Raw genomic sequence first — 15,600 nt, 5'->3', positions numbered from 1 at the left:
AAGTAGTCACATCATAATTTAAAGCCTGAGATGCCAATTAAACCATCCTTAGGAATATTAAACAAGAGAATCCTGAGATGAGCAGTATTGCAGGAATATAGCCCCTGAAAGATAATGTCTTTTAGCTTGTTGTCATTGTGATGATAAATGAAAAACAGTTGTATTTGAAACTGATCTGAGACTCGTTTCCATCGATGTGTGCTATAGTGTCAAGTGTTAGAATGAAGTCAGTGGTAAATTAAGGGATCAAAAAAAAAAAAAAGGTGATCCATTTGCTAAAAAGCAGTCATTCCTTTAGAAGTGTTTGTGACGTCTATGCTGTTGAAGATGCTTATTTGTAATTTTCCAGAATTAGATCTGAACCCATCCAGAATGGGCTTTAAGTGGGAAGAAATAGCTAATGTTATTTTGGGAGGAACAAAGATTTGTTGGTATGCAGGTCAGTACTCAGAAGAAGCATCTTTATTTTATTTATTTAGGAGACACTTGTCATGGGCAAAAAGAGTGTGTAGAAGCATTTCAGTGTGCTACGTGCATTATTAATGTTTTTCCCATAAATTTGATTTTAAATGAAGTAATTCTGCACATTCTCCTCATGTCTCTGTAGTGTGCTATAGGGAACACGACGACAGTGCTATGATGGCAAGAAGGTGTACAGGCTGACATGACAGCTTCCTGCATTCTTCAGGTCCATAATGTGGGCTTCAGCTTTGTTTCATTTGTATGGGCTTTTGGGGTTGTTTTTATAGTTACCCTTGGCCCCCCAAACCTTTTAGTAAGAGAGCTGACTACGCATTTATTCTTCAATCTCTTGATAATGTGTATGAGATTTTGTGGGGGCTTTTCTACTTATTTCATAATTTATGGTTTCATGTTGTCTTTTTACTTTTTAAAATAACTTTTTATTGTTTCATATTTCGGAGGGCTAAAATACGGTTTTCTGCCTTTTCCCCATTATATGGAGATTAAGTGGACTACCTTAGTTTCAGATCAGATAGCATTTCATCAGGATAGTGAAATGACTGTAAGCATTCATCCCCCGTGGATGAAATCCTAGCCTGCAGCATTTCTGTCTCCCACCTTGAAAAGTGGCAAGACAATTACTGAGATCCTTGTAGATGGGCTTTAAAGCTGGGCATAATCCAGCAGTGAATGAGATGCAGAACCATCCAAATAGGTGACATTTAACCCAACCACACGTCAGTCCAGGTGGCAAGATAAATTGGTACTCAGCTGTTTCCAGCCCATTTTCCTGGTTAGCACTATGAAATACAAGAAACTGTTTTGGCACCTCCTATGTGATTTTTGTACATGTGCACATGCTTGTGCAAACACAATTTATTCTGTATTCAGATTTCTGCTGTAGGTAAACTGTTAAAGCCTCTGTATTTCATTTCATGCTCCTCTTAAAAACATTTGTTCTTTCTGGAGAGAGAGCACTCACCTTTCCCTTCGCCTTCCATCCTTTCGCCTCTTATTTGTGCGATGAAATTGCATCACTCAGTTGTGACATTTCAGCAGTGGATGCTACGCTCATTTTAACCAAAAGAATATTCTTCTGAAACAAAACCTCGATATATTTACTTGTCAACAGATATGCTCTATAACTTCCATAAAGAGGACTGAATAATAAAAATAGTAAAATATGTGAAGCGTTTAGGTGTTTCTGAAATCTACCCTTAAAAAGAGCAAGAGCCAGCAATCCCTTGTGTCAACCTCTTTTATCTCTTCCAAAGTTTTTTTCTCATTTACTGTAATGCTTAACAATTCTATTTCAGTGTGCTTTAGATTCCCAACAACAGGAAAAAAAAAAAAAAACTTAAGAAAAAACAACTTGTAAATCCAAGACCAGGCGTCTGTTTGTGTGCGGTTCTAAATGAAGCCTTACCGATTCTTAACTAATGAGGATCTTTTCCATGTGGAATAAATTCTTAGTACTTAGCAGCATTAGTAATGCTTCAAAAAAAAAAAAAAAAAAGGTATTTAAAATGGTTCAGTTGCCAACTGCCTTTGACTGTCTCAGTAAGACATTGAAACAGACCTTCTGCTCTAAATTAATAAGGCCAATCACAGCCACACAAAGCCCAGAATGACCGATCATTCTTCTGGTGTCCTCGCTATCTTTACTGAGGTCAGATAAATCACTTTCAAGCTGTTAAATCAATGATCATAAATTAGGGCTCTGTTTTTACAGCGCCTTGTGGGAAATTCTCATGGTTAAATTAATCTAACAGCTGCAGTGAAGAGCACCTCCCACAAGATCATGTCAAAAGTTCTCCCCCCTCCCCCCCCCCCCCTTTTTTTTTTAAGGGGAAAAAGGACTGAATTACTTGTTTTTACCTAGCGCACAAAATGGAATCCCTCTGTCTATCCCTGCTAATTCGTGTTTCAATTGTACCCAGCTGTTTAAATTGCACTGCGCAGAGATTGCCTTGATCCCCAGGTGCTGGTACTCCATCTGTGCTGCTCTGAGAGACTATTTACAGCAGAGGTTAGGCCAGCGATTGCTGGGATGGAAAACTCATTTCTCAGCCTGGCTTTTATTTACACTCTTATTAAAGATCCTTTCACTCATGTTGGAATGGCAGCTAGTGGCTGCAGTGAGCGTTTGGCATCGAGCCAAGCAGCAAAATTACCATGTCGATGAAAGATAGCCTGCTTCCATTTTAACCTTTCACTGTTCTCCCCTTTCCATCTATATTTGCATGAAGAAGGATGATTATTGAAAGAGATAGGGGGACAAAGGGACGAGAGAATCCTTGTCAGCTGAGCTTTTCAAGGGATAAACCACTGGTTTGTGACCAATTTGGAAAAATCTTTACTGCCTTATTAATTTCCTACTCCTTTCCCTTAATTGCTATTAGACTTTATTTTCACATGAAGCAACAGAGCTGCTCATGCTCTGCTCACGTCCTTCCCCCACTGCTTCCCTGTGCCTTGTGAATACAACCCTGGGATATATCTGCAATGTTGAGGTTTCTACTTCATCCTCAATGCAGGTCACACAGAGCCACAGCAACACCCTCAAAGCATTTTTTTTCCCCCTACAAATATGCCGTTTAGAAATGAATCACCTTCCTGGGAGCAAGGGGCTCGTTGCACATTGCGTGTTGTATTACTGGGGGAGGGCAAGGGAGAGTACGAACAGTTGCTGGGGGAGGCTGGCATGTAATCATCATGTTATGGACCTAGGTGCATTTAAAATATAAAAATAGCAACTATTTCTCCAGAAACCTCAGCACATTTGATTTTAGGAGCAACGCAGAACTGGTGAAAAGCAAGGAAATCCACCTCAGTTGTGAGACGATAACTGATATTGTTGAGTGCCAGCTATAGCCCAGCACAAGGAGGAGACCCGGAAACCTCAAGCCTCACTACCGAGCTCCATTCGTGAGGCAGGCCATGACCGTAAGTGCAGCAGCAGTGCAGGTTCTTGACTGCTAGCAAAGCCATGCATTTCTTTCTCTTTGCCTGCTTCCAGAGCAGGAGAGACAAGTCTGTTTTCCATTTTCCTGTGTGGAGGAGCAGTGACTCGACTGGGAGGTTTACAGGAGATGGTGGTCTGGTTCCTGCGCTGTGTTGTGGGTAGCGTGCAAATACCAGCTTTGAACAGCAACAAAAACCCAAACCAAACAAACAAAAATAGGCTGAAGGATTTAACACTCTACTTAGATGGTCGTGTCCTTCCGTTGTTTAGCCACTGCTTAACCTTGCAGGTCCCCAAGAACTGTCGCCTCCGCTAATCACCAGGAGGCTCAAGCGCCGGCTGCTGGCCGGGGACAGGCAGCTTCCTGGGACGAAGCTGGCTGAGGGCCACAGGCTGGTGCATTCCCAGGACTTGCAGATGTAGGAGGCTTTTCAGTACAGAGGTAACAGTTGACTCCTCCAAAGAGTGAAGAACTCGGGTTATTCCCAATTCCAGTTTTGAAATTCAGTTTTGTTCCTGTTGAGGATAAGGCACCTGAAAAAAGGGGTGTCTTGCTATTCTTTCCCCCACTAATCGGCCTAGAAGGTGGAGAGTTTGTTAACAAAAGCACAAACGCGTACTTAGATGTATTCTGGGTAACTGGCAGCTAACGTAGGTGTATTACGGACCACTGCTTGCTTTTAGCTCCTGGAACAGGCACAAACAGATCGTGTTTTCCAACATATTAGTTGCTGTTCATAGTTCCTTGCCAATTTTTTCGTACGTACATACATGTGTAATGTTATAAAGTCAATGTTCTACAAGTGCTTAGTTATCAGAACTCAGTCTGTGCCGCATAGCTGACTTCAGGTTATTTAGGTGGTGTTTGTTTTCCCCATTCCCTTACTGACTACCTGCGTCCCACACTACCTCCTTTCCCAGTGAAGCCAGCACCAGGGACATCTTGCAGGAGCAGTAGCAGGGAAGCACTACAGGGAAATTTTACATAACTGTAAATTTATTTTTTCTTCCTCTTTTTTCTATTTTTTGGCACTAAACAGACCTTCCCTAAAACACCATTCTTAGAAAAATGTAACCACAGCAAGATTTACTGTCTGAGCATTGTGTTTAATATTTTTCCCATTCATAAAATATTTGTATGTCTGGACAAGAGAATTAGTTTGAAGGGTGTGTTTTGATTGTTGTCTGGCTCCTTTAAACTGCTTCTGTGCTAGTGCTCAGGCAGAGAAGGGGTAAGACTGATCTTCCAGCACTTACTTCTAACATATTCTAAATTCCCAGGTGTAAAATTCAATTGCATGAGTGCTGGTGAAAAACAAGCACTAAGAGGGGGCACAAAGACCAGCAAAGTAAATTTTTTTTTTTTTTTAAATTGGGAGCAAAGTGAACTCAAGCCTCAGAAAATGCACTATAAGAAGTTTGTATTAGGAGCTTGTTCGTGGAGTACCTTGATCTCAGCTAGATGAGATGCAGTTGACATTTGGCTGATAAAGCGCTAGGGAAAGCTGGAGGATGGTAAGAAATCAGACATTTGGTGCAATTAGCTGCATTACCAAGCCCGGACCAAAAGTAAACAGCCACACCGTGGGGATGAGAGGGTCTTTCGGAATCAAGGTCTACACTGCCTGATGATGTAGCAATTCCCCACTCTTCGTACATTCTTTTGCCGTTCCCTATTTGAGTAATTAGCTTGTCTGCTTCTAAATCCTGCAGAACTGCCACTGGATTTGGCCGCTTCTTGTCTCCCCTTCCCCATCCCAGTACGTGCTGTGACACCGCACCGTACCATCAAACAGCTGCCTCAGCCCACATCCGCTGCGGTGCTCCAGCTGCAAAGGGCTGCAGGATTAAAAATAAAACCAGTACACATTTAAGAGCTCTGGATGGGCAGACCCAGTCTAAATTTTTTAAGAGACTAAAATGACTGCAGGTGTATTGGTTGCTGGTATATGTGATCTTTACTGAAAATTATACTGGGCAGAGAAAGGGTCTCTGCTTAGGAACAATTTGTGCTACTTGACAAGGTGACTGTCTAGTCATTTGTCTTCAAGAATTATTCTCATGGAAAAACTATCTTTTCTTGTAATTTTACTCATGGATAGCTCACAGAATTTCCATATTCTGAAGTCTTACCATCCTAAAGCAAAACAGCAAAATTTTGGGTTTGTTTACTTAGCCCCACTCCCCCCCCCAAAAAAAAAAAAAAAAAAAAAAAGTTGTAGCAATTACAGAACTAAGCAATGACTGTCCCATCAGGTGCTAAATGCTGCACTGAGCACGTGCAGTAACCTTTGGCTCTTCCAGCCAGCTCCTCATTTGCTGAGAAGTAATTTTCTTAGAGAATACCTGGGCCAAAGTAGAACCTTCTAAAATCAACTTAAAGCCCTTAAAGTTTCCCCTTTCGAATAAGAGAATTCACATATTATGCGTATGTAAATTTCATTTTGAGGTAATGAGCGACTTTAGGTCAATGAAGAACTCATTTCCCTTTCTACAGGGTTTCCCTTTGGCTACCAGCGATTCCTGCATTGCTGGCAACGCTGTCTCTATCAGCACCCATAGGAAGTGAGCGGTGGGGGGAGGTGGATGGCCAAGGACTCAGTGGCGTGTCTGAAACAGCAGTTAACTGCTCCAAAATATTTTAAATCAGCGAGGAATGTGGTAACGAGAAGGAAGGAAAATACCACCCATAGCATAAATGAACCAAAAAGATGCTCTGTTGGGGTACAGCCTGGTGGGAAAGGCCTTGGCTTACCACAGACAAGGAGAAAACCCTAACCAACAGACTGGTAAATGCAGGGATGCCTGTGAAGCTTGGGGATGACGTTAACCCATTACAGCTGGTTGTAATGCTGCCTTTACAGAAGAATGCCATAAGGGATTGCCTTCTATGGCTTAAGGGAATAAATGCTCAGGAGTAAAGGTCAGGGACATTTTGACTCTTTAAAGCCTGAGAAATTATGCACTATACAAGAAAAACCAAGAAAAAGGTTGTAATTCTAATCGTAGGTGGCTTAAAATTCATGAAGGTTCAGAGAGCTCTATCTATGCATCTAAATAATCAGCCTTAAATTAGCTCCAGTAAAGACCTGATTATTTTTTTCTACTGCAGCTTCCTCCCTCTCCCTTTTGTATTTCAAGGCAGAGTGCTGTAGACTATTTCTGCAGCTTCAAATTTATGATTAATTGTTCTTAAATTATTAAAAATGTCTCCAAATCATCAGTTCTTTATCTACCTCTAGACACATTTTGACTACCTTGATCACACTCCTTTTTATTAAGCTTGTCATCAAAGCACAATTTCTCCTGAAATCATTTTATGTCCCTAAATGTTATGGCATCCTTTGCTTTGAAAAGTGGAGGATTTTTAAAAAAGCCTTCATCCTTTCTTCTAACAAGAACAGGATGTGCAATAGCTTTGGTTTATATAAGCCTTCCTGGAAAGCACGAGAGAAACTCTGGAATCAATAAAAGCTGCAGCGTAATAGCATAAAGAAGTAAACTTTTTGTGAAGCTACGTTGCACTATGAGGAGACCTTACGAAGATGAAACTTCAGGCCTCGGTTTTACAGTAACTGTACAAAATAAACTACTGGGATTTCTCCCCTATGTGACTTCAGTTAACTGAGTACATTCAGTAGAATACGATGAATACATTATTTGGATAAGCACTCATTTATTGCCTACAGGAATTATAGGAACTGAGGTCCAGATTTGGAGAGTTGTATCTATTACCTAAAAAATGAAAATAACAAGCCTTACTTGACCTACAAGCTTACAGAATTTAGGGGCGTGAGATGCAAAAGCAACAGGATGATGTGGAGCGAGTTCCTTTAGGTACGCTTGATGTGCAACAGCTCCTGTCACTGCACGCTACCAACACTTATTTATTCAGCTGATACCAGCCAGCCAGGCAAAGCTCTGCCAAAGTTTATTTGCACAGCAATTTTAAACTTGACTCAGTGGTCAGACTGCAGTAATAAACCGTGGGACTTCTCAACAGGAGACTGAGAAGAGCCAGAGTAGAAGTAACAAATGGCTTCTCTTTGCGCCCTCCGTTAAGCTCAGTGAACACACCGGGCATACGCAGCATTTTAAAAACTGGGGAAACACAACAAATATTTTCACTGCTCTTCTACTGAGTGAGAGGTGAAACAGGAATCAGGAGAACTGCTTGTGCTACAAGGCAATATTTATTTCAAAGACATAAGCAGTAGATACATGCCTAGCTGCCATTCTCTCGCTGGCAACCCAGATGGGCATTGCCCACCGCTCTCTGCTGGTACAGTGCAAAGAGGCCCGTGTTACTGCCTGCATTGTTGGTACCTTCAACTACATCTTTGGTTACTGAATAACCCTGACAGCTTGCTTCGGTGGAATCTATGAATTCACCCTTGGTTTTACTCTAAACTTGGAACAGAATCTGAGATGGTGATTCCTAAGAAACTGGGGAGGAGGGAAAACTTCTTCCAGCTGTGTTATTTCAAAAGCTACACCCAATTTCTCATGCCACAGCAAGTTGATAGCTGATCACTTTGCTTACCTCTTCATTGAGTCAGAACATGGCAACTGGCAGTCTGAGCCATGAATCATACTCTAATGGCAGCACACAGCTCGCACAGTTATCTGACAGCTGAACTCTTCCAGATCAACCCATACGCTAATGCACCTCATAGGGATCTACTTCATTAAATCGAGTGAGACCTTTTGTCGGTGAATCATCCGCTCCTTTGTAAAGCAGAGTGTGCTACTTGTCTGTGTTGCACAATTAGTACTACACACACAGAGACTTAGGTACTCTTGAGGCAGAATAATAACGGCTATAGATATAGATGGATATATATAATATATAATTTAAAATTTTATTTTAAAACTTTGCGCATACACTTCTTCAGCATCCTCCTCTTTTGTTCATTGCACTGAAAATTTTCAAAAAAACACAAAATATATCCCTTTACTAAACATTTTTTTGTTCTTCGGTTACAAAAAGATTAACATTTCACAGTCACAAAGCAGAAGTACATTGGTCCAAAACTTCTTCCTCCAGCAGGTCCTCCATTCGTCAGGACATGTAAAACCTAGACAGCTGTACAGATCTCAAGAACAAGGTGACTTGTCCAATGAAGGAAAGGAAAAGGTGGCAGCCATTAAAAAAAAAACAAACCCTAAACCAAAATAAGACACCTATGAAAGAACACCACCAGCAATGGTTAAAAAAAAAAACCAAACAAAACCAAAAAGGGAAAGAAAAAGGAATGAGAGTGGAGGTGGACAAGGGCATCCTCCTTCAAGTACATCACTGGCAGAAATACAGCAGCACAGTTACAGCATCGTTTGGTCACTCTATGGTAGCCACATCACTATATCTTAATCTAAAACACATGGAAGAAACTATTTACACACCAAAAATGTCGGGGAGGAGAAACAATTCCACACAGTTTGCAATTAATGTTTGATACAAAAATGTTGAATGTATTTGTACATAAAATGTAAAATAAAAGCAAAACACCAAGGCAGGAAGAAACACAGCAGATTTGCTTGGAGTGTGTAGTGTTCTGTAAAAACGAAGCGGAAGTTCAAAGCCAAAATCTGCCCAAACATCAAGTGCGGTTCTTCAAAAATATCCTGGAGGCACAGAGTCAGCTGTACCTCACAGACCTCACTTGTCATACTTTACCATGGAAATCCACTGCTGACAGCAGACTCTGGCCACTTTTCCTTTAGCTTGTTAGCCCTGTTGTCTTTTAGAATTTATGAAAAAATAAAATCAATCTCCTCCTCTCCAGCACGAGGCCACTGACATCTGCCGTCTCAGACAACACATTTTCATGTTCATGAAGGAAGCATCATCGCATTAGTGTATGAAAAGATGGTTGTGTGCCTCACTTAAGGTATAAATGAAATTTCTAACTACCATCATCAAATTAAACTTGGAAGATTTTAGGCTATCTTGCAAAAGAAAAATGTCTGAATTGGCCGTGCTACCTTCTGCAACAGTATTGACAAGAGAATGGTAGAAGCTTCTTGGTTTTGAGTTCCTGGAAATTGGACTGGACTAGGCACCAGAAGACCGCGTTACATTGCACCGTTGGCCAGCCTGAACTGTACGGCATGCTGTTTCCTTCCCTTGCTGTTGTCCAAGGACGGACAAGAACTTGCCTGACTTTCTAAGCAGTGTCTATGTACAGGCAAGGGCACAGCACTGCGCAAGAGCAACATGAATACAGACGTGAGGTTCCCTGCTAATGAGGCTTAAACCATTTTGGATACTGAGGGAAATTCACTGGCAAAAAAAACCCAAACCATAGTGGTGCCGGCATCAGGCAGTAACTAAGATTATGTGCCAAGGATCTAAAATTTGGAGTTGGTGCCTAACTTACTCCAGTCTGCGGAGGCGAGCTGTCTGCTCCTAATGCAGGAGCTTCACTGAGCCCTACAGCAGCTGCAAGTCTGCACATGGCAATATCCATCCCACGCCTACCTGAAAAATGGTATTGTGCACCATGGATCCTCCCTGCCATCAGGGGTTTCTAATGTCGTGACTCCCAAAATAATTCAACCTATAAAGGGAATTGGAAATGCTTTTAATTATTCTTGCCTCTCACACAATACCTCCCCAATAACTGACTCCTGCCTCCTATTTATATGAGGCTTTGGTGTGTGTATTTATTTATACCATGCCTTGAAGCAGAGCACAGACCATGGGGCAGGCACCTAAGAAGCTCCTAGTGAAAGCAGATAGAAGTGAAAGCCCAAGTACTAACGCAGCAGATCGGAGATGTACCAGAGATGCTCTAGGGAAGCAAGCATGTAATTGTGTAACAGATACTTTGTAGAAAAGCAAAACAAAAAGCATCACAGCATACTTTCAGTCACATACATCTGAGTAGGAACCTTTTTATTATCCTTCAAAGTTCTCAGGACATATTAAGTGACGCTAATTGATACTAATTGTTGATACCATACTTCCACCCTTTCCAGGAAAGGGACTGATAGCTAACACAGCTCCAGCCTGCTTCTCTGCAGTGGCTGTGCCCAGGTGACTGACAGCAATACCTCAGATGACCAACAAAGATACTAGAGGGTGAGTCACAAAGACATTCCAGTGCCCACAAGATTTTGCTCTGAGAAGTCACCAGCCAGTTTGCTCCCACGAAGTCAGGCACTCTGCTAGCCCATCTCTCTCCAGGGGATGTTTAAAAACACTCCTGAACGAGAAGGTGCACTGCCTTGAATTTACATTTCTGAATTTTGGCAAATGCTACACTGGAAATTTATTTCCACCACATTGTACTCAGTGGTTTCATAATGACTGGTATGTGTCTTGACACCATGTTACTAAATAATGAAGACTAAGAATGTGTGGGCACTGAAATATTTGACTCAGGCTTGTAGTTGGTACCAGCAAGCACCAGCTTCTTTGCTGTTCAGACGACTCCGCTGGAATTGCCAGCATTAGTTTCATTGTGAAAGAGGATCTGAATTGCTAGAGGACTACGCAACTGCATTAGCGAAGAGACAACAGGAGTTACACAGAGCATGAAAAGCATGTTTACAAGTTTATTAGGCCAAAAAAAAAACCCCAAAAAACCCAACCCTGCAAGAGAAGATCTCTTGCTTAAACTTTAAAACATATAAGGGGCCATGTGATAAATATTCTAGACTCCAAACCTTTCTTTTCACCCAGCCGCACACAGAAGAAGAGGTAAAGGGGGAAAAAAAAAAGGAAAGAATAGATAAAGCATGACAACACATAATCAGATATGCCACGGATTTATGCTGAAGCTCTAGAATACAAAACATCCGTGTTCTCCGCAGCTTTATCACATGCAGGCAATGGGGAATGCACGGAAGTTTTCAGGCTAAAATCATGCAGTTTGCTGCATGTTTGAGCCGTTACACGCTCTGCATTGCCTCCTCGCAACCTGAAACTCCTACTGGGTCTAGAGATTTAGAGCAAGGGTAGTTTAAATCCACTGAGACCATTGCACATGTGCTTCCGGATGCAATCAAATAAAACATCTGGGCAGCTATGCCGCACATGTGCTGCGCGGTGTTTACATAGCACATTATAAATTACAAAACTGGCAAGCTCTAGGACACGCCTGTTCAGGAGAAAGTCTGCAAAGGGCACAGCATCCTCCTCCTCCTCTAAAAAGGACACATTTGTGAGCTGCCTAGTCAGTGCCCTACAATTCTGTCAGCCCCCTATCTTTTGGCTATCCAAGAAGTACGAGCCAGATAAGCAGCTCCAAAGGAATGCGGTCAGGGGGTAAGTTACCTTGAGTGTGGCTCCCCAGCCCATATATCTGCCTATACACTAGAACCTTCTGAATTTTTTTCTTCAATTCCTGCCAATGAAGTAGGAGATCTGCTTGCTTGAAGAATAGGCAGCCAGATTAAGCTGCAGATTTGCTCAGTTGTTTCCCTCTTGGACTATTACTTTTAGTCTGATAATGTTTTACTCAGATTTCCTTTATCTGAAGTGATTTGCCACTGCTAAGAAAAAAAAGCTGCTGAAGCTAGCCAAGGGCTTGATTCTACCACAGTGATCTTTTGATCCTTGACTACAGTCCTCAACACCAAGAGGAAACAGTTACAAGCTGCCGCTTTCTGATGACCAAGTCAAGCAGGCAAAAGTATACGGTATAATAAAAGAGGCAGGAAGAAGTGAAGCGACTTTTAAATAATCACTATCTGGGTATCCAAATTGATAACAAGAACAATACCATCACTTCAAGTAGGAATCCAACAAAAAATACACTCAGGAACCCAAATAAATTTAGCGAATCCCAACTGATGCAAAAGCTGTACGGTCAGGGATCCTTTCAAGAGGATAAAGCAGGCAGAACCATTCAATGAATGAAAATCTCTAATCCCAAAGAAACTATGGCCTCCAGGTAAACATCACAAAGCTGCGGTGGCGTGCTCTGCATAACCCTGGTATATGCACAACAGGGAATCTTGAGAAATAACTCCTTACACCAAAATAAATCTTGCCATACAGAACTGTGACCTATTTCTCCTGGACAATTTTGCAGGTGGCTGTTTTAACTGCAGTAAACAGGCATACTCACGCTGAAAATAATTTCAGTTTTCTTACTAAAATACAGGAGTATAGTCTACTGAAGAAGAGACAGGAGAGGAAAATTGGGGTTCGAAGGATTATACAAGTTTGAAGTTGCCCATAGGTAAGTCACGAATGCAACTTTCTGAAAGAAGAGAACTCTTGAGTCTCATATATGTATATATAGGTATTTTTAAATGAGATGTGACCCAAGTCACCTTCTGAATATATGGGGGTAGATTTCAGGAGCCTCCTTGGCTTCTGATACCCACTTCTACTTTCACAACTGAAATGGCTCTTCAAAGCTACATGGTAAACTGAGAAAAAAAAACATTAATTCCCCACTTGGAGGACAACAGAATCCATAATAGGCTAGCAGCATTTAAATCCCATTCCTGTTAAGCACCAAAACCATTTCTATAGGGAAACTGTAATATTAAGGGTTATCTTTAATCATATACAGTATATGTGCAGAGCCCTACCTTTCGGGCAGAAAAATACCCCTCCAGGATTAGTTTTGAATAGATTACATCAATTGGAAGTGTCCCAGTCAGATCATGAAAAACAGTCTCTTACAGGCCCTTCCCGAAAAGATCCCTGTTCTATAACCACTCTTGGTGCTACTTTCACGACTGTTTGTTCCCGTGTATTAAAGGGATGACGTAGACAGAGATGTCGTCTCCAGAGCCCAGCCTGTCATTGGATATTCGCCAGCCCCGGTCCTTCAGCACTCCCCTGGCTCGCATCACGAGGTCCTGTGCCGCCAGCGTGTACCTGTGGAGAAGGCAGAATACAGCCAGGGAGTGCTCGTCTTCGTGAGGAAAGTGGGTTTTCATAGCCTGCCAGATTTACTGTTGTGAGCTACCAGGACAAGCTTCCCAGTGCTTCAGAAGCCGGGAGGAGAAATGCAAACCACGGCATAGCCGTGGAAGCAACCCCTTCCAGTTCAGTGATGGCTCCTGCATCAGAATCTAAAGGTATTTGACAGACACCAATCGATCATAAAGTCACTGGTTATTTTGGGTGCCTGGCTTCGCCAGTTTTCAGAAAAATATTAACACACTTGCCTTAACAAATTGGCTTTCTAGGAGTAGTCTGAAAAATTGAGGACCCTAAATAACACTACTTGCTGTTGAAAGCTACACCCCTGTTCACTGACACACCTGAAGGTAAATGTGGTTCAACTATTTCAGAGACAAACTATAACAAAGTCATTTGAAAGCAAGTAATAGAGAACTAAAAATAAAATCCAAATTACACTTTAAACCGGGTAGACTAGCTTGTCTGTTTCCTTGATTGTAGAATGACTTTTAAATCTCTTCTATTCTGAAACTGGAAAAGGAAACTTAGAGTTAATACAGCCAGATTAACAGAGCCCCACAGTCCTCTCACATTTATGAGTTCAGTGAAAACTGTGTGAATGTGAGTTGTCAAGTGCTTAATTTAGTGAAATACCAAGTTTCATGTTGATTCAAAACTCCCAGCCTGTGCTGGGCTGAGTGGCATTGGATTTGTGGGAGTCATTTCTGTGCATTTCTGAAAAAATAACAGATACTGCTTGGGGGCAGAAAGGTGTCAGAGTCCAAAAGGTGGTGCATGACAGTGCTCCGTCATGTGCTCTGATGTGTTCTCCCTCATCATTTTACCTGCTGTTACTCAGTCAACACATCTGTGTACTCATTTAGAAGTTTCCTCTGACAGAAGTCCCATCATGGGTAAACAGCTACTGTCATGTGTTTTTCTTCACCAGCCCAACACCTGGCTGAGATGTTTTGAATTTGGTTGGGTGGAGACTAGCTTTTCTATGATTTGGTAATTAAAAATTAATCGAACAGTTAAATTAAACAGACTGACAAGAAAAAAAAAGAGTTCAATATCATGGATGCCTGTGTTTTATTCGAAGGCTAAGTATCAGCCTTCAAGATGATGTGGGGCTCTACAAAGCCAAACACACAGGCCACCAGAAGGCAAAGCACACATCTGTAGTTTCCAGAAACCAGGAAGGACAAGAACAGCCTGCATTTCAAGACCCCTTTTTCTAGGGAGGATCCTTGGCCAGTAGTGATCTGCCCAGATCTCACCCGAGGAATGGGAAGGAACAAGATCTCCACTGATCACAAGCAGTGTGCATGTGGGAAGTTTGTTAAGTGAGTATCCAGGACTTTTCTAACCCCAGAAATTGTCACCAGAGAATGCATTATTAAATGGTAACTCCTACCAGTAGAGACTTTATTTGCTCTCTGGGGATAAAAGAAGGAAAAAAACCCAATTATGTTCTATTTCTACAGTTTTGATGCCATAAACTCAAATGACTGCTCTGAACCAGGAATAGATTTATTTGCTCTACTAAAAAGATTTCTTCAATGCAAATAAACCAACATTTGACTACCTAAAAGGTCTGATGTTATATCCAAGTGATGTTGTACAGAAGCAATGCACCCCCTGCTCCTAAAGGTACTGAGCAGTGAAATTTCCAGCCCTCACTAGTTTTGACAAAAGATTTAGCAATAAGAGAAGGGCCCAAGGCACGAACTCTAACACAAAGGCTTGCATACACACGTGGACGCTGTCCGCAGGTTCCGAGGTAAGCCTGTACCAATGACCGCGAGCTATAACGGCAAGGTATAACAAGAAGCACTGCCCCTACCATCCTAATGCAACATGAAATTGTATTTTCTAAGGGGAAAACCACCCAAACATACATACTTGCACTCCCCAGCTCCCAAATCCCCAAAATCAGATGCAGGGCTGAGGAACAAAAGGACTCCACGTGGCAAGTGAGAAACTGCAATATTTGTTCACAGCGTGCCTGATGCTGAGCGAATTTTGGCTAGAACATCTTTTCCAAGGATTTCTCAGCTATTGTCAGCATTTAAGAGAAGAAAACACCCATCGTTCTGGGAGAAAATTTTGCCTTCCTCCTTTTTCTAATTTACAAGGCCTCCCCACATCTAAAGAGTACAAAGGAATGAGTATTGCTCTTGATCGTGTGAGGCTTTTGCTGCTTAATGTTTGGAGAGGGCAAGATAAAAAAAAGGCATTTTAATAAACCAGAAATTCTCTCACAGACCGACTGTGAAATACACAAGAAAACCTGCAAATTGAA

At 41.7% G+C, this 15,600-nt stretch overlaps 1 protein-coding gene across 1 annotated transcript in view; it reads right to left on the bottom strand.

The window, feature by feature from the left end:
* Positions 1-10,973: 10,973 nt before the first annotated feature.
* PPM1H (protein phosphatase, Mg2+/Mn2+ dependent 1H) overlaps positions 10,974-15,600 on the bottom strand; it is a 138,989-nt gene continuing 134,362 nt past the window's right edge. Inside the window, exon 10 of the mRNA XM_075080932.1 lies at positions 10,974-13,268. Coding sequence (XP_074937033.1) covers positions 13,121-13,268 — 148 coding nt within the window. The 3' untranslated portion in view covers positions 10,974-13,120. The remainder of the gene's footprint in view (positions 13,269-15,600) is intronic.

The sequence above is a fragment of the Phalacrocorax aristotelis genome, chromosome 1 (genome assembly GCF_949628215.1).
Source record: "Phalacrocorax aristotelis chromosome 1, bGulAri2.1, whole genome shotgun sequence".
NCBI classification, from domain to species: domain Eukaryota; kingdom Metazoa; phylum Chordata; class Aves; order Suliformes; family Phalacrocoracidae; genus Phalacrocorax; species Phalacrocorax aristotelis.
The sequence above is the reverse complement of the archived record's forward strand: the minus strand, read 5'-3'. Positions and strand labels throughout refer to the sequence as shown.